Raw genomic sequence first — 19,506 nt, forward strand, 5'->3', positions numbered from 1 at the left:
ACTGTGGCGCTGGAGATCCTGACTCAGGGCTTTAAACACAAGTAGTAAAACTTTTAAATGGCAGTGCAGTTGAGCTCAGACCGGAGCGACGTCTTGTGTTTACCTCGTCGGGCAGCTGAGCTTTGAACCTGTGAATCAGAGAGAGTGGAGCTGGACCATCAGAGCTACAGAAGTCTAACAGAGAGGTGATGAAGGTGAACCATCACAGCAGAGGTCAGGCAAAGTGCAAAGTTAGCAGGAATAATCCTTTAACCAGGGGTGTCAAACATAAGGCCCGGGGGCCAGAATCGGCCCAACAAAGACTCCAGTGAGGCCCAGTGGACGGCTTTGAAAAAAATGTGCAAGTGGGGCATAAATGTTGGACTTTAAACTGTAGTTTCATAAGTTTTACAGCTTTTCGACCTCCACCCCGCATGGCCAGTCATACCAGAGTCATTAACCCTTTATTTACCATAGACTTGGCAGGCTTGCCTCTTTACATGACTGTAACTCTGTTACTGTTTGTTCAAAACAAAGAAGAAAAACTGTTAAATCAGAGCTACCTTCTCTGCAGCGTACACGTTCATTTCTTACAATTTCAGCCCAAAGTGTCGTGCTGGCAGGTTTCTGTCATTTACTACAGCATTTCTTCATCATGTAGAAAAACTGAGGCATGATGTTGAAAGCTCTTGTTTACAAATCTCAGGGAATACTTGTGTAATTAAACTTCTTTACACGGACATGAAGGGGCGTTTCACTGGTCCGACCCACTGAAGTCCAAAGCAGGCTGTGTGTGTGTAAACCATGTAAAATGAGTTTGACGTCCCTGCTTTCAAACAAGTCTCCATGCTATAATTTAATGACGTGCCATTATGGGGAGCTGCTATCTGCCCCACAAATCTTTAAGTCTGGTCTCCACAAACTTGACTGTGAAAGCTCACTCATGACATGAAGGCTGTAAGTGCACAATCACACTGAGTAATGCAGCATTTGAAACAGTCTGAATGCAGAAGCTTCTGTTGTTTCAGCATCCTGCTCGATGAGGAGGGACACATCAAGCTGACCGGTGCGTAACCTTACACCTTTTTTTGTTTCCTCATGTGTACCTGCCGCTGTGTTCAGATACTTTCTGCTGCTTTCTCTGTGTTTTTATCACGTAAAGCTGTCACTGATTTTTTAAATGTGTGTGCGTCTGTGTGCTCAGACTTCGGCCTCAGCAAGGAGTCGATAGACCACGAGAACAAGGCCTACTCTTTCTGCGGCACGGTGGAGTACATGGCTCCAGAGGTGGTGAACAGGCGGGGACACACGCACAGCGCCGACTGGTGGTCATACGGCGTTCTCATGGTTAGAGTCCTAAATAATCAGATTACAATAAATCTTATCGCACTCATTGTGTCATATCAGCAGTCCTGCGGTCTCAGGTGAGCTGTAATGAGGTTTTCTCCTGGCAGCTCAAATTATTTGGAGCTGTTTGCAAGCTGATAACATTTTTAAATAAGCTTTGTCTTCAGTAGTTCCCAGGTAAACATTGTTGCACAAAAAGTAACAAATTACATTTAAATTTGCTGCGTTAGTACAGCTCAAAAGCCCCGACATTTATGAGGAGGTAAACATCCATCCATCTGTTTTCTGCCACTTATCAGTCACAGCAGAGAAGCCCAGAGCTCCTGCTCCGTGGCTGCTTTTCCCAGCTCTTCTCAGAGGGACACTGAGGCGTTTCAAAGCCAGCTGAGAGATTTGTTCTCTCTGGCATGTCTGGGTCTGCTTTGGGGCCTCCTCTCAGTTAGGCAAGCTTGAAAAACCTCCAAAGGAAGCCGTCCAGAAGGCATCCTTATCAGATGCCCAAACCACCTCAGCTGGGACTTTTTGACATGAAGGAGTAGTGACGACGTCCTCCCTCCCTCCCTCCCTCCCTCTGGATGTCTGAGCTCCTCACCCAGTCTCTAACCCTAACCCAGACACCCCACAGTGGAAACTCGTTTCTGCTGCTTCTTTTCTTTCGGTTACAACACGCAGCTGAAGTATAAAACACAGCGAGTTTAGAACTGATAAGATATTTAAGACCGATACTTGGTTATTTACTATAGTGACATATCGAACGATAGTTCACAGCTTTAACAAGCCAACGAGCAAGTTTGGAGACGCTCTGCCCGACTCTGCTCGGGTCAGATGTTTGTAGTTTGTGGCAGGGAAGCTGCAGAGTTCCCCCTGGTGGACAGACTACGCACCACAACACTCACAAGATGGCTGAAGGATGTTTCTCCGCTCTCTTCTTTACGTCTTTAATTGTCATTTATTTATTATATGCCATTATAAATGTCGATACCAAAATATCGGCTAATAGATGAGGTCAGCTCGGTCGGGTAGATACATTCATATTTCCATAGATATTTGTAAAGAGACGATTTTTTTCTAACTTTGGTTCTGTACTTTACTACAGTGAATTTTTAATTAAACCACTCAGTTAAAGTTCAGACTTCCAGCTTGAATTCAGTGGGCTGAAAAGAAGATTGAATAAAACATGAGGAACTAACGAATTTATCACGGACTTCCTTCATTTCAGGGCTCAAAAGTAATTGGACAAATCAAAGAACTGAAAACAAAATGTTCATTTCTAATACTTGGTTAAAAACCCTTTGCTGGTAATGACAGCCTGAAGTGTTGGACTCATGGACGTCGCTGGGTGATGCTGGGTTTCCTGGATGTGAGCAGACAGTATGTCTCTGAACACATCAGCATTCGTTCTTCTGTCCTGTGTCACATCATCAATGAACACCAGTGACACTGGCAGCCATGCACGCGAGAGCCTTCACAGTGCAGATGATGTGGTATGCTAGTAGAAGGTACAATCTAGCCTTTGTGTTCTTGAGGCTTGTGAGTGGCTTGCACCTGTCAGTGAACCTCTTCATGGTAGACTTGGATATCCATAAGCCTGCATCCTGGAGAGTGTCGTTCACTGGGTTGGCTGTTGTGAAGGTCTTTCTCTTCACCATGGAAATGATTCTGCGATCATCCACCACTGTTCACCACCAGGTCTTTTTGCGTTCACCAGTTCCTCAGTGCTTTCTTTCTTTGTAGATTTTGATATTGTAGCAATTTCTCTGATTAGTTTTTTCTGCCTTCGCAGCTTAAGGATGGCTTGACCACATGTTGCCTGTTCATAGCAAAATCTTCCAAATGCAAGAACCACCTCAGATCAACTCCAGGCCTTTTACCTGCTAAATTGATAATGACATTACAAAGGAGTTACCCACACCTGCCCATGAAATAGAGTGAAGTGTCCAATTACTTTTGGCTCCTTTTAAAAAGAGGGCAGCACATGTTAAGGAGTTGAAACTCCTAAACCTTCATCCAGTTTGAATGTGGATACTCTCAAATGAAAGCTGAGAGTCATTATACACATTATACTCATGTTCATAATAAAACTGTAAGTTTCAATAAACAGGTAAAAAAACCAGTGTCCAAATATAACATGGACCTAACTGTATATGTACTGGATGCAGAAACAGAGTTTTTTGCTGATATTGAGGCCAAAGAGGTGAGAAATAGCTGTAAATAGCACAGGGCTGCGTTCACAGGAACACACCATGAGACAAAGAGGAGGGCATGACTTTATACACGCTGAGGGCTGATTAACGAAAAGACACGGGCGCACATAATCAAACTGATTTTCAGTGGTTATTATTTATTTTGAGCTGTATGCTGGTTGTTTTATCAGTAAAATGTTCACTACCAGAACCGTTAACATGGAGTCAGGTGGGATGGCGTGCGTTAACAATCCAGAAACACACAATGCTGATCACACTGAGTTGTTTTGCTTACTTGAGGACTATCAAGTATAAAGCTATCTTTCAGCTTCCTGTTTTCTGATCATATTGCACATTTTTATATCAGATCTGTCTTAAAAACTCATTAATAATAAACCTCTGAGCGTGATGGTGTCTTGTTCTTTCTCACAGTTTGAGATGCTGACGGGAACGCTGCCGTTTCAAGGAAAAGACCGGAAAGAGACGATGACCATGATCCTCAAGTAAGACACCTTACACTCCTATCTGATCCCCACCCTGCAGCTTTTATTCGAGCTCCCTGTACATCCGAGAAGAGACAGAGAGAGAGAGAGAAAGTACAAGAGAGGCGAGTCAGCCCAGGGGAGGATTTTTATTAGAGGAGACCAAGTGCAGCACTCAGGAGGAAGAGGAGGAAGAGGAAGATGAGGACTGGATGGACAGAGGAGAGAGATGAGCAAATGTGCTGGTAGCTCTTCATAAAAGAGAGAAAATAATCATGTCGCAGTCGGTGAGAATTAAAGGAAATATTAACCCCTCCTTCTTCCTCTCTCGCTCTCTTTTGACTCTCGATATCCGCCCGGGGGGAAAACTGCTGAGCAGACTCTGCAGAGTGCTGAGTGTGCTTCCTGTGTGAGATCGACATGTTTCTGTCTAGTCTTTCAGATGCTGGGTACACAGTACAGAGCATTCGATATGTTTCTCTCTCTGTTTCATCCCCCCTGCTGCCTCTCTCTGTGTCTATCGCAGGGCCAAGCTGGGAATGCCGCAGTTTCTCAGCTCCGAAGCTCAGAGTCTCCTCAGGAACCTTTTCAAGCGAAACCCCGGCAACAGATTAGGTAAAACCTGCACACACGAGGCACGTTGAGAGGGTGTTAAATGGGTTTGTGGTTTAACAAATATCTGAAGATTCCTATCCACCAATCAATGGAAGCATTTTCTTAGAATATTCTTCTTAAGTTTATTTATGAAAGCAGTCAATCAGATTAAATAATGACAAAAATGGGAGCTCTCTGTTTTGACCTCTCCTCCTCTGTCACACCAACCCTTTGCATGCCCTCCGTCTCTGTCCAGTATATTCGCTGTCCCTCCTCTTCACACATCCAGACCACCTCAGCCTTGTCTCTCTCTGACTCTATCTCCAAAATGCTCAACCTCATTTCTAATCCTGTCCATCCTCGTCACTCATAAATAAAATCTGAGCACCTCCAGCTCTGCCAGCTGTCTTTTTATCAGTCACATCACAGCCCCATTCTGAGCCCAGTTTGAGCTTCAGCAGGTCGCCTCGACCATGTCTGCATGCATAAATGCACTGTTTAGTTGTCGCCATGTGATTGGCTGATTAAGATGCTTACTACTGCTTAATGAATAATCACAATGCAGCAGGTGGGAATATTTAATGTTTCGAGCTGCCTTCATCGCTGAGGGCACCAAACACAACCCGAGGGCCCCCAGAAGCCACAGGTTCATCCTGCATCTGTTACAGCTGTGTAATTCACACTGCCCACAGCGTAACATTCAGACCTTTATGGTGTTTGTGCTTATTGTTTTTCTGTGGAGATTACCTCCAAACAAAGTCTCAGCGGGTCTAATGCAGCCTGTGAAAATGTGATTACAGCAGGATCGTGCTCATTGTTGGTGCGGTGTTTGTTTTAGGAGCTGGGCCGGATGGAGTGGAGGAGATCAAGAGGCATCATTTCTTCAGCACCATCGACTGGAATGTCAGTTTCTCCTTTATTGAAAAAACTTTATCTGCTTTAATGATGACAGAGTCGTCTTTGAGTGTGTTTCCTTCTGATGTTCCTCATATTTCCTCTCGCTGCAGAAGCTGTACCGCAGAGAAATCCACCCTCCTTTCAAGCCAGCAGCGGGGCGACCTGACGACACTTTCTATTTTGATCCAGAGTTCACAGCTAAAACACCCAGAGGTACAGGCTGTCACTCCTCCTCCTCCTCCTGCCCTTCACACTGTGCAGAGCTGAACTGCATTGCCGTTACAGTCCGACTTCACTTTGAGCATTAACAGCTGTTTCTCTGTGTGAACCAGACTCGCCGGGGGTCCCGCCGAGCGCCAACGCCCATCAGCTGTTCAGAGGGTTCAGCTTTGTGGCCATAACGGAGGAGGAGACGCAACCACTACCCAACGCTATTGTACAGGTACAGGCAAACGCCTCAGAGGCAGAAATAATCCAATTAACTGGGCTAACCCTCAGTGGACGGAGGCGAAGAGCACAGCGGGGGGGGGGCTGTCTTCACACTCCACCCTGGAAAATTTCATTCACACATTTGCTTTCCTGAGGTTTCACTCCTGCACCTCCTTCCTTTCTGGCAGAAAGCAGCCAAAAGCAGATTATGTGGTACCTTTATGACCGGCAGTAGATGACATCATGGATGAGTCGTTTTTTAAGTGCTTTAAATGAAACAAGAACATTTTCCAAAATCTCCTGAGAAACGCATCTACACGTCACATCTCTGCAGCCCGCAGCTGTTGTTGTAATTTGTCAAAATAACAATAATCATCTAATATAAGGAAGAATAATCATAGCATGTAAGGACTCACTAATGTGAGCAGGTTCCTGGGGCAGATTGGTGAAACCGTTTGTAATTAACGCTTAACGCACAGCATGAGCACGAGTCTAAATCAGGCCTGAGTCGTTAGTTATGAGGACTCACATCTGTTTACATTTTTTCCTTGTGTGCAGCAACTTCACAGAAGCACGTCCCAGTTCGCAGACGCCTACGAGATCAAAGAGGACATCGGAGTCGGCTCCTACTCCATCTGCAAGCGCTGCATACACAAAGGAACCGGCATGGAGTACGCAGTCAAGGTGAACGCGCACAGCAGCCCAACATCTGCTTTTGTGTTGTTAATACACTCAGAGTGTCGGCAGGTTTGGAAGGTTTCTAGAAAGAAGCTGATGATGTACTAAGAAGTTATGAAAGATTTCTATGACAGATATGCAGATATTTATCGATTCTTCATATTTCTATGACCATGTGAATGAAACGCGGTAGTTTCTGAGGGATGAGAGATGATTCGGCCTGTTTGTTGAGCTTTCTTATCCATTTTAGTTTCGTTCCGTTTGCCTCCTCTGATGCTCACAGTTTACTGTGTCGGTATTTTTGACATTTACAGAGTTAATTTATTTGAAACAGCTTAAAATGAACAATAATTACACAAATGCTGCTCATTTGAAAAACGACAGTAAATAACGAGGACGTAACAGATCTCAGCTCCAAACTAAAAGTTGGCTTCGGATTTTTTGTGCTGCTGGTTTGGAGACATTTCAGGATATTCAAATACTGTTGCTGTTGGTGATAATGTGCATATTTGTCAAAAATATGAATAAATTAACATAATTTACACTGTTTTTCTGTTTTAATGCCATGTTAAGTGATGCATTATCTAAGTAGCAACCATTGTCATCCAGTCCTGTAAAAAACTAAGTACACTCCATAATTCAGTGGCTTATAAAACCTTTAGCAGCAACAACTTGAAGCACATTTTTCTGTATGACAGAAAACATGACTGTGTAGAAATTTAACGAACTCTTCTCTGCAGCACTGCTTCAGTTCATTAAGCTTTGCAGACATTCATGTATGCACAGCTGTCTGGACACCCTTCTGTTGTAGATCTGCTGCTCTGCTTGGGATCATCGTACTGTCGCATGATCCAATCTGATGTTGATGAGACTAGAGTAGAAAAGTCCATGTACACACCTGAAAACTGCCAAAGTTCCTCCTTTTATATTGCTGATGATCGAGCACCTGCCTGCTGCTTCCTCTCTTATTTCCTTTCCTCAGTGTCCTTAGTTTTTGACAGGACTCCACAATCCTGTCAGAACTTTGTTTCAGTGTGTGGGATGTAAAAGGTCTTAAACTTTAAAATGCTTTCAATAAAAACACTTTATATTCAAAGCACTGTCTCTGTGGCAGATTATCAACAAGTCCAAGAGAGACCCGACGGAGGAGGTGGAGATCCTGCTGAGATACGGGCAGCACCCCAACATCATCACCCTCAAAGACGTGAGTCACTCCCAGCAGAGTTTTTAATTGCTCTAAATCTGCTGCTAAACTTAACCAGCCTCTTCAGCCTCATGGTTATTTTCTTATGTAACATTATTTAACGTGCAGCTCCTCCATCAAGCCCAAAGGTATCCTGACGTATTTATAAATGTATTATGTCATACTTAAAGAACCGTGTCTACGCCAACATTTGAGCATCACATCAGTTACAGCAGTGGTTCCCTAACTTTTTTTTGCTGGGCCCCCCTTTGTTTTACAAGAAAAATGGTTTGGAAGGAAGTTGGTTTGGAAACATATTTGGCGATGCTTCATCTCCTGCTTTGCGTTTGTGTGGGAGCCCCGTCAAAAACCTGTCCACAGTGTCCAAGCGCTCTTTTTTTTTTTCTTTTCATACCGCGCCCCCCCTGCAATGGCTCTGCGCCCCCCCTAGGGAGCGGGCCCCACACTTTGGGAACCTCTGAGTTATAGGAACACAAACCATCAGTGTTGTTGTTATCGTGACACCATCGATGATTTAAAGGTGCTCAGTGTGTCCTCCTGTGTTCAAGAATAGTTTGAAACCTCGCAGGATTTCTTTACGCAAACAACAGCTGTGAAGAAACAGCTGTAATGAATCTAGGCTGGGCTGTAATTTTGTGCAATGCCAGAAGGTGGAGCAGTGAGTCACCTGCCCCCTGGTGGTGAACATTTTGGTTAAATTTGCACAGGTTAATTACAGAATGCTCCTTTAACTTTAAAGTCTTATTGTGAAAATCACCCTCAGCCTGTGTTAATATGGAGTGAAGCTGCCGTGTGACTCATCCAGGGTCACTTTCCCACCTCTGGGCTCGACCTGAATATCTGGCGAGCTTTTCCACGTTGCTGTCGGACAAATAAAAATAATAATTTGCATGCTGTGATGCTAATGATTTCATTTTTTCTGTGACTCACTGCTAATTAGAGTTAAAAATATCGTCCTGATGATGCTGCAGCTGCTGGGTGAAAATGCCCCCGCTTGCATTTGATCCAGTAACTAATGATGGTTTCATCTAAATTGATGGTTTCCACTTGAACCAGAGCTTAGAGACTGAACACCTGCATGCTGGTGATTCTGCAGCAGATGTTGGAGGCACTTATAAACGTCTAGTTCCACAAATTTGTTGCTTTAATTTTAAGAGCTGAATAAATAAATTCACAGGCGATTTCTGTGACTAAATCGCTGCTGATTTACGTGTGGGTTGGTTTATTTTCGTGTCGTAGGTGTATGACGACGGCCGGTCGGTGTTCCTGGTGACGGAGCTGATGAAGGGAGGCGAGCTGCTGGACAAAATCCTCCGTCAGAAGTTTTTCTCCGAGCGGGAAGCCAGCGCTGTTCTCTACACCATCACCAAGACCGTGGAGTACCTGCACGTGCAAGGGGTGCGTTTCTCCAGAGGCCTTTAAGAGCAGCAGTAAAACAAAGAGATGGACACAAAATGTTCGAGCTCGTCTTTCTGTGGAGACGTGCTGGCGTTTGGCTGTGATAGATGAGAGCCTCCTCTCCGCTGTATCAAATTAAAAATGATCTTTATGAGTTTAGGGACTTTCAAGTCTCATGTAATATAAAATGATGTTAATTCAGTAAATTAAAGCCCCGTTAGAGCTGAAAAGGAGGATAAAGCAGGCTGTGACAAGCTGCTAACATATGAGCATGCAGTGTCCACTCCACAACAAACGAATATTGACAGAAGAAACTGATTTAAACATGAAATAAGCCCATTTTTATATCATGCAACAATGAAAAAGTACGAATAAAGAATGCCAGTAAAATAATAAATGTTTACTACGTTAGACAAATTTGACATGATGTAAAATAGCTCTGATCCAGCAGACGTACGTTCGAGGTCAAGAGAGAAAAAACCTGCTGTAGTCGACCTCCGTGACTCTGTCGCCCTGCTGGGTTTACAGGTGGTGCACAGAGACCTGAAGCCCAGTAACATCCTGTACGTGGACGAGAGCGGGAACGCAGAGTCCATCAGGATCTGCGACTTTGGCTTCGCCAAGCAGCTGAGAGCGGAGAACGGCCTGCTCATGACGCCGTGTTACACCGCCAACTTCGTCGCCCCTGAGGTACGTCGGGGTTCCTGCTTCCTTTATTTTTTCACCATTATGTTTTATTTCCTGTCATCATCGTGCGTGGTCTGTAGGACATTATGCACTGACCTGAACAGTTTTAACACCTTTTTACTTAAACTTTCAGTTTCATGAGGTTCAGAATTCCTTTCCATATTTTGTCATTTAATACATTTAAAACAAACATTGAACAAAAGAAAAGTCAAGTCTCCCATCAAAGTGCAGCTCCGTCAGGTCCCCTCAGCTCGAGGACAGAAGGGACCGGAGCACACTGATTAATTCACAGCCTTCAGTTGTGTGAACAGACTAATGTTTTGACACTCCTGCGTCTTCATCACAGTCAGCTGTTGTCCTTTAAAAGCTGAACAACAAGTGTTCAAAAACTATCGACTGTTTCTGCTGACACTGTTCAACTCGTAGAAAATCTCTGTAAAGATTTATCAGCTTATCTGCTGATACATGCAAACTAACCCTGATGCTGTTTACCTGTGGAATAATCACAGGTAAATAATACCAGCCAATCTATTGTTGCTTGTTTCTCTCAGAGCTGTTACAGTCTCAGAGTTCTCCTGCATGACTATTGTGGACTAAAGAATCCATGATAGCTATAATTAATCTCATCTTAAGCTTTTTCTTTTTACCGAGTGTTCACTGTGTCTAAACACAGTGTGTGTGTGTGTGTGTGTGTGTGTGTGTGTGTGGATGTCTTAAGGTCGGAACTAATTACACATCATGGTGCTGTACATTCAGGTCCATAAGTATCTGAATAATGACACACCTGTTACTCCTCTTCATCCCGGGAGGAGGATCTCCCCCGTCCGTGTCTGTCTGGGTCTCCTTGTTGAGGCGTTTCATCTCTCCTGTAAGAGGTTTCTTCAGTTTCTGCTTGATTTGACAAGCAGGGACACAAAATCAGAGACAACACAGAGAAGATTAGCACAGCACCTCCACAAGGATGAGACGCAACAGTCAAACTCTATGATTAAAGCTGAAATACTGACATTCAGTCATCAAAATACTGATGGACAATACAAATGCTGCAAAATGCTGATTTCCTGTTGCCACCTGATGGCGCTGTGTCTCTCAGTCAGTATTGGCACGTAGGTGCCTGGACTCTCGTCACGCATGTAAAGTTTTGGGTAAACTTCTTCTGCTGTAGAGAAACATTGTAATTCACCATGAACAAAAACTCAAGTGCTTCACAATTTAGCTTCAAAAAGGTCGTCGGGTTAAGCGAGGAGGAGAAGATGTCAATCTGACAAATTCTCTTGGATTTTGTTAAAGTACAGTGCCTGGAAATTTACCAAAATCAGGCTCTGAATTCAAAATACTCAGGTTGTTTTGTGGTTCAAGAAGTTCTTTTTTAAAGTCTGGACATCACATGACAACAGATCCATAATGTATAAAATATTTGTTAGCTAGCTTCCTGCTCCATAAAAATCTTTTTAATGAGATCAAATAGATTCCTTTTTTTTTACATGACTCTCCATATAAACACTTAAAAGTGATTTCTTACTGTTTTCTTTTGCTGTCTGCACCTGTTTGCACCTGTGCGTCATCGTTGTGTAACTAAGCCTGAACCAAACAGTCTTTCAAAGACAAAGCATGCTCAGACAGCCCTGATGATACAGCTGCCAAGTGTAGGGAATATAAATATATGTGTGAGAGGTGTAATCTTGATCATTTGGAAGGTGTTGACGCTCTTTTTGTTGCAGAGAAAGGAGAAGGCAGGAAGTTACTTTTGCTTGAAACTGGTGTTTTCTGTTCCTGGCAGGTGTTGAAGAAGCAGGGTTATGACGCAGCCTGCGACATCTGGAGTCTCGGAGTCCTGCTCTACACGATGCTAACAGGGTAACAGCCACAGAGACTTTACTCATCGCTTCTAAGAAACTTAATTTAACATCACAGCTTCTTACTTTTTCTTTACCTGACATCAGTTTGTCAAAGATGCTTCTTTGTTACAAAAAGTAAAAGAAACGCCTACACTGATGGTTAATGGTTATCAGGCGGTTTGCTAACCGTAGCTGGTTGATGGTGAGCTGGTGGTGTTTCCTGATGAGAGGCTCTCGAGTCAATCTGAAGGACTCACTGAGAAGGCAAAATAAAATTCCTTATGAAACAAATGTCATCAAGGCAACAAGTGATGATCTCACATTTAAATTATTTTGATGTGTTTACACTGTCTGTGTGAAATTAATGCCTGTTATTTTGTAGTTTTGGTGCCTGTTCTAGATGTTTGCAGGTCTTACACTTTCTGCATATCATCATGTCCTTTGCTCTGTCCTTCCAGTTTCACTCCATTTGCTAACGGTCCAGAGGACACCCCGGAGGAGATTTTGGCTCGGATCGGCAGCGGGAAGTTCTCGCTCAGCGGAGGATACTGGAACTCTGTCTCAACTGAAGCTAAGGTGGGGACACCGACTATTTCCTAACAAACACACAGAAAAGTAGCTCCTCTTGAAGTGAACCGCTCACCTTCTCTCTGTGATTGCCATGGTGACCCGGAGTTCATTTGTAACCTCTGACCCTTTAGGACCTGGTGTCTAAGATGCTGCACGTCGACCCCCACCAGCGGCTGACAGCAGGGCAGGTCCTCAGACACCCGTGGGTGACGCACAGAGACCAGCTACCCAAATACACCCTCAACAGACAGGACGCACCACACCTCGTCAAGGTAACCATCCATCCATCCATCCATCTATCCAACCATCCATCCATCCATCCATTAATCTGTTCAACCATCCACCCATACATCCATACATCCAACCATCCATCCATCCATCCATCCATCCATCCATTAATCTGTTCAACCATCCACCCATACAGCCATACATCCATCTCTCCATCATCCATCAGTGGTTGATTGATTAATCGATTTGTATTCTGGCTCCTCCTACAGGGTGCGATGGCGGCCACCTACTCTGCCCTTAACAGGAATGTCCCCCCGGTCCTAGAGCCGGTGGGCTGCTCCACTCTGGCCCAGCGGCGGGGGTTGAAGAAGATCACTTCCACCGCTCTGTGACCTCCTCTTTCTCCTTCACCCCCATCTTTTCTTCCTCCTCCCGTCAACTCTGACCTCGATCTGACCTCCGCCGGACCTTCCCTCTCCCTCACTTCGGTCCGGCGGGACAGACTACTGATGGACCTGGGAACCGCTAACGCCAAATAGGAGCACAGAGGCCGCCCCCCTCCCTCCTCGATCTCTCCTTCACCTTTGCGGGCTCTTCTGACTGGATCTCTTCTGCTGTCTTACCGTAGAGTCTCAGCTTTAGCATCACTGTTCAGCAGCCGGACTCAGCTGTAAAGAAAACCTTAAAGGGCGAGCCCTACGTTTCTTTTCTCTTTTTGCTTTGGACAATCAGCGCTAGCTCGCAGACCCAGAGGGCGAGTGCGTGTCAGGAAGATAAAAGTACTGTATTTATTTACTCCAGACGGGGGAAATCATAGGAACAAAGTAATGTAAGGTATGCATTTAAAGAGCTAGAGTCTTTGTTATCATACTGTGGTCATGGTTCTGCGTAGCTGTAGATCCTGCATTTAAACCTCAAGTAGCCTGAGAGATGACGGCGTCTGCAGAAAAGGACAGACGGTGGGAATCACCGATTAACATTCAGCCCGACGAGCGGAGCAGCCTCAGCCTCAAAATGATTTTAAAATCCAAAAAGCTAAAGCAGCGTGTTGGGGTCACTGAAGGTCAAACATTTAATAAAATCGAACGGGAGGAAAAGTCTTTTTAGCTTAAAGTCCTAAATTTATGAATAGAAAATGACAAAATTAAGAGAAATGAAACAGCAAATGTTGATGGAAAAATTCCAATTTTACCTGAAAAAGAATTTTGCAAATTGATTAGAAAAATAAATAAATAATTATATGAGGAAAAAATGTGAAAATTAGTAAGAAAAAAATGGCAAATTTACCAGAAAAAAAGAAAACACCTCGCCAATTAATCCGAAAAAAATCCACATTTTGAAAAACAAAAGTGGAACATTTCATTAAATGTTCCACTTTTGTTGGCTCCGTGTGGCGCCACACACAAACATAATGCATATCCACCCTCTGTAATCACGTCACACACAGTGGCACAAACGTTTTTCTCATAAATCTGCCATTTCTTTAAGAAAAGTAAATGAAATAGATTTTATTTAACCTTCAGTAACACGCTGCAACAGTCTGCAGCCCCGTGTTGTTTTGAGGATCACTTTTGTCGGACAAAGAGAGACCCGCTATCCAGTATTTTATCTTTAATGTGCAAAAACAAAGCAAAGAACAAACATCTGAGCCGTGTTCTAGTCCAGAGTGTTTGACGGTGGGCTCTTTCAATCATCCAGCAAACTTAACGACACCTCCACATATTTTTTCTTACTGCCTGTAAATCCCACGATAAGATGCTAGAATCACTCGCTGTTTGTTGGGATTTGTTGACAGCAAGAAAAACGTGATCGGATTTATTCTTTGAACAAACAAACAGAGATCCAGGAAATCACGGAGGAGTGATACAAGTGTGGAAACAACACTTGGAGCAGAAAAGAGCCCACTCTGTCTTTTTAACAGTATTTTTTTTGTCCAGCATCAATTTTAAGCTGCACATGTTGATCTTTTGCTGCCCCCTGGTGGCCACAGGAAGGGTGTCCTTCTGAAACACTCCTCCCAGAGTAGTTTTTACCATCAGTATAACTTCTCCTGGACACTCTGGTCTTATATTTAACACTATTGTCCTGTTATGTTACTCTTCAATCTGGTTTTTAAAGATCTTAATGTGATGAAGGGCATGAGAATCGAAGACAGAGGTGCTCACTCCTCTTCCTCAGGAGACTGGAGGCAAAGCTTGAGCCTATCAGCAGCTGGTATTTCAAATTTTAGCACTAAAGCTTAAATAATAATGTAAAATATCCAAATAATTAACTTTATCTGAACTTCTGAGCGTGATCAGACTGCTTACTAACAAATGAGCTGCTGATAAAACCCTGAAACATCAGTAAAATCAGGTGTTTGTGGAGCAGGGCCGAGCACCTCTGATTTAAAGCTCCGCTCTGGCTTCTCTTGTGCAGCTTTAGGATGTGCCAGTAAATTTAAAGCAGAAGAAGAGGCCACAGAAGCAGCTTTAACTCTGAGTTTTCTCCTTCTTCCTTCACAAACACAAACTAAAAGGATGTGTTGCCTGCCTGTAAATGAGGCTGACAGGTGAAAAAGGCGTTCCTCGCCGACGGTCACGCGGCGTCTGTATGAGCCCGCTGATCTCCTCCGTACGTGCAGCAGAACTGTAAATACAGAACATGTCGAGCAACTCAGGTTTCTATGAATCAAGACAATGCATTTTTATACGTCCACGAGGAGGGGGTGTACATACAAATATTAAAAACAAAGCACACAAGTGTGAGTGGAAGAAGGCGAGCGGGGCACGGGGAGGTGTTTATCAGACCTGATATGGAAAAGAGTTCAGCTCCAAAACCTGAATCCTTGTTTTTGTCTTTGCTGATGTCTTACATTTATTTTTCAACGTGTTCTTTGGAGTCAAACTCTTCTGTCTCGACTGCTGTGGCGCTGTTTCTGCCAGGTGAGCTGGCGTGTGGTGCGTTTCCTGTGTTTGTGTCAGCAAACCCTTTAAAAATCTGAGAAAAAAAAACACTTTTCAAAACATTCCAGCAGGAGTCGAAACTACCCGCAAACCACGCTGGGCGTGCAGTCGGAGGTGCAGTGGTGGAGAAATCAGTGAAAGCATTAGTTCACTGAAAATTGTGGACGATCTTTGTGAAAAGAATCAGTTCTAGCCACTAAAATACAAACGTGTCCGTCTTTTCTCCATTTAATATCTCGTTAAACTGAAGGTGTTTGGGGTTAGGCCCGAATGAAACACTTTCAAGAACAAATATCTGATTAATTGTGTCAATATTGGACTTCAAATCCTTCATTCATCGTCACAGCTCACTGATTTTACATCCTGGATTGATACGAGCGCCGACGTCGCTGCCAGACGTTGTTACGGCCTGTTAAATTCCTCCAAAGCTTCCTCGTGTCCACAGTGTTCGTCATTCAGGGCCGTCATGTTCCGTCCTCTCTGTGTGTGCCTCTGCTGCAAACAAGTGATCGTCACATAAAGCAACAAGCGCGGGACTCAGACTGTGCCAGCTCGTTTTCCACCAGCAGAAGAACGAAAACAAAAAGACACTTGAAAAAATTCATGTTCAAGTCTCTTAATGGTGTAAATCATTTATGTTCAGATTGAGGTTCCAATTAAAAAATTCTAAATTAAGAGAAAAAGTTTTAAAACAGAAACTGTAAATTTAGAAATAAATTGTCCCTAATTAAGTCAGACTGTTTAGATCAAAATGCTGGAATGCGACATTAAACAGCTTTTTAAACTGCAGAGTCACATGTTAAAGATGAAATTATGATATAAGGAGTCCAAATTTTATAAAAAATAATAGTGAGACAAAGTTTCAACACACCATTTTAGGCTTTAGAGATTAAATATGAGATTAAAATGTGAAATATTAAAAGGTAAAGTCAGATTTTGAAAAACAAAAGTGGAAAATGTGAATAAAAAGTTCAATTTAAAGCCAAATTCCATTTTTCAAAACATAAAATACTAGTTGAGATTAAAACAAGTACGAGATGAGAGATAAGTACGACACATTCTCAAATAACAAATCAAATTATAAGATAAGTTGTTTTTAAAATACACATTTGGATTCATCTTAGATTAAAAAGTCATTTTTTATTAAATGGCTTATTTTGAACTCAAACACAAATCTTTGAAATGAACTTTGACTCTCAGTTATGACATCTGATATTTTTAACTCAGCGAGACATTTTTACTCTGTGGTGTTTGTCCGTGTTCATCTTTTCCTGGTGGAGATGATCTTCCACAGTCACTGAGCTTCTTGCTTCTGCGGGTTAATGATTAGAAACTGCTTCCTCTCTGTGGTCGTCTGAGTGTCTGTGAGAATAAAGGGATGAAATGCAGATTTTCTTTATGTTTTATATATAATTATTGAATATATATATATGTAAGTGTTGATCTCTTCCTCGTCTATCCATGTACAGCTCTGGGATGATGAAACATGAAACGCTGATTTTGTTTCCCCTCTTTATGACCAGAGGTATAGCTTTCTTTCTTCTCTCTTCATCCTCACTCCTCTTCCTCTCCTTCTCTGATTTGATCCTGTCGGAGACGCAGTCAGCCCTGCTGCTACGCCAGCTCTCAGTTTTTGTACCTGCGGCGAGAGCTGGACTTTCTATTAAAAACAATAAAAACAATAATCAGTCAAACGAGTGTCGTGCTTTGGTCTGCCTGAAGCTGTTACCTCATTTCTGTCTAAAAAAAAATGTTCTCGCTTTCACGTTGTTACAACTGACAGCAGAGACTCTGGACACTTGAATTTAAATTTGAAAACATAATAACATAGCTGATCCCTGGTAACACATTTTAATGAGCATTAAATCAGTGTGATTTTTACTTTAACACAGCAAAAAGCGCCTGTTAGTTTATTGCAGACCTGGAATGTAAATGTGCCTGTGAAGCAGCTGGGTCAGCTCCTGTTGGTTCAATGTGCTGTAGGATAATAATAGTGTATGTTTGAGGAATATTTTTTACTTTTTACTTTATTTAACACAATTCAGGGGGCTGCATACTGAACTTAGAGGACAGAAGCAAAGTATGGATCTGATGCTGATTCCAGTGTGTGTGGTATCGATACCATGGATGTTCGGATCGTTCTGCCCACCTCACAGTTCAAAGCTTCAGATGGAGTGGACTGCAGACAACGTCGCCACCATGCACAGCCGTCGCAGTCCTGATGTCAAACCGCTCATGAGCCAAGAACTCAACTCAACTGTTGCTCGCAGGTCCAAAGTCCTGTCTTCAGATGAAAGTGAATTTTGCGTATCATTAATAAGATGAAGCTCCCAGAGCAGGGATGTCAAACTCATAACACTGTGGGCCACCGGAGGGCAACCAGTGAAACTCTTCTTTCTGTGAGTCTTTATCTTAAGACGTCCAGTCTCAGCGCTACGCATCAGTTTCTCTACATGGTGAAGAAATCTGTCAGCACGACTCTTTGGGATTAAACTGCAGGAAATACATGTTTAAAATAAAATAAAAATCTGGTGCTCGGACCTTAATTATAGTCCTGTAACTATAAAACAGGATGTATTTGTTAACAAGGGTTTTATTAATATTTGTTTTAACTTATTTTAAACTGAAATTTCTTAAGTAGAAAGTGAAAAAATTGAACTTTTATGACATTTAATTGTTTATCTGCTACTAAATGACTATGTGTAGTAAGCGTGGCCATGGGGGAAGTCTTAAAATAAGCTTATACACGACATTTGAAACTCCAAAACTTTACAACATCCTTCACATTTTCCAAAGCTGTCCACTGGGCTCTACCGGGGTCTTTACCAGGCGGATTCTGGCCCCTGGGCCTTATGTTTGACACCCATTATCTAGAGCCTGGAAGAGAGTAGAAGCCAAGGTGCCTCAAGTCCAGTGTGAGTTTTATGCAGTCTGTGATGATGATGGTGCTGATGGTGGCAGGTCCAGGGGTCCATAGTTGATGCAGCATCCACCTGCAGCTGTCAGAGCTGGTATGGACTCGACACCTGCCCACAGAACCAAAACTATACCAGATCACAAGGGCGTAGATTTGGTTTTGGCATTGGTGGGGACGGATGATTCAACCACCGAACCCCGCCCTGTTTTTTTTTCCCCCCTTTTTGTCTTTGCTTCTTGATCAAAAGAGGAGAAATATACTTGCCTACATATTCAAAGGAGTTTGCAAAGAAAAGCGTCTGGACTTCTTTAAGTTGCTTGAAGACGTTTCACCTCTCATCCGAGAAGCTTCTTCAGTTCTAAGGTCAAATGGCCGAGAGTCCCAGATTTAAACCCAGTGGGAGTATCCCCCCCAATGAGGGACAAAGGACCCCTGGTGATCCTCTAATCACATGCGCCAAGGTGTGAAAGCGGGTGTGGGACCCACACCCGCTTTCACACCTTGAAGAAGCTTCTCGGATGAGAGGTGAAACGTCTTCAAGCAACTTAAAGAAGTCCAGACGCTTTTCTTTGCAAACTCCTTTGACTACGATGACCTGGATGACTGAGAACCTTCACAGACATATTGCCTACATATCCTATTCTACATGCTTTTAAACCATTTAAAATTAAAATCATAGTTTTATATGTGAATTATATAATGTTAAATTACTATTAAACAAATGACTAAGTATTTTAGGCTTTAGTTTACTTCAGCCATATTCCATATAAATCAGGTATCATACAAAAATAAAAATAGCTTCAAATACAGTCATGACAATAAAAGAATATGACTTTAAGGACTTAACAACATTACTTCAGTTATAGTACACCAACATCTCTGATACATTAGCACTAAGGGAACACTGAATGACCTGGTGGGTTTTGTCCATAAAACTACTCATCTAAGATTACCACAAAGTAAAAGATCTCTCAGCAAAATTATGGAACATTTTAGGCACTATTGCCCCGATCAAATCAGTGAGCTGGGAGTTTTTATTCTAAACATGAACTACTGTTACAGCAACAGACATGGACTACTGGTGCCCCACACAACAACTCAATGTCCACTATGTGAAGGAGCAAAACACA

The 19,506-nt window shown here is 42.9% G+C and overlaps 1 protein-coding gene and 1 pseudogene across 2 annotated transcripts in view; both read left to right on the forward strand.

Moving 5' to 3' along the window:
- The window catches only part of rps6ka3b (ribosomal protein S6 kinase, polypeptide 3b), a 68,576-nt gene extending 51,423 nt beyond the window's left edge, over positions 1-17,153 (forward strand). For both annotated transcript variants that reach the window (XM_039616973.1, XM_031726835.2), the window contains 15 exons: positions 1,008-1,045; positions 1,184-1,326; positions 3,942-4,012; positions 4,518-4,606; positions 5,424-5,488; positions 5,593-5,695; positions 5,815-5,924; positions 6,470-6,595; positions 7,704-7,793; positions 9,033-9,191; positions 9,720-9,881; positions 11,659-11,735; positions 12,175-12,292; positions 12,418-12,558; positions 12,784-17,153. In XM_039616973.1, coding sequence (XP_039472907.1) covers positions 1,008-1,045; positions 1,184-1,326; positions 3,942-4,012; positions 4,518-4,606; positions 5,424-5,488; positions 5,593-5,695; positions 5,815-5,924; positions 6,470-6,595; positions 7,704-7,793; positions 9,033-9,191; positions 9,720-9,881; positions 11,659-11,735; positions 12,175-12,292; positions 12,418-12,558; positions 12,784-12,906 — 1,615 coding nt within the window. In that variant the 3' untranslated portion in view covers positions 12,907-17,153. The remainder of the gene's footprint in view (positions 1-1,007; positions 1,046-1,183; positions 1,327-3,941; positions 4,013-4,517; positions 4,607-5,423; positions 5,489-5,592; positions 5,696-5,814; positions 5,925-6,469; positions 6,596-7,703; positions 7,794-9,032; positions 9,192-9,719; positions 9,882-11,658; positions 11,736-12,174; positions 12,293-12,417; positions 12,559-12,783) is intronic.
- On the forward strand, positions 10,769-10,868 carry LOC116310166 (annotated as a pseudogene).
- Positions 17,154-19,506: the final 2,353 nt, after the last annotated feature.

The sequence above is a fragment of the Oreochromis aureus genome, linkage group 9 (genome assembly GCF_013358895.1).
Source record: "Oreochromis aureus strain Israel breed Guangdong linkage group 9, ZZ_aureus, whole genome shotgun sequence".
Lineage (NCBI taxonomy): Eukaryota > Metazoa > Chordata > Actinopteri > Cichliformes > Cichlidae > Oreochromis > Oreochromis aureus.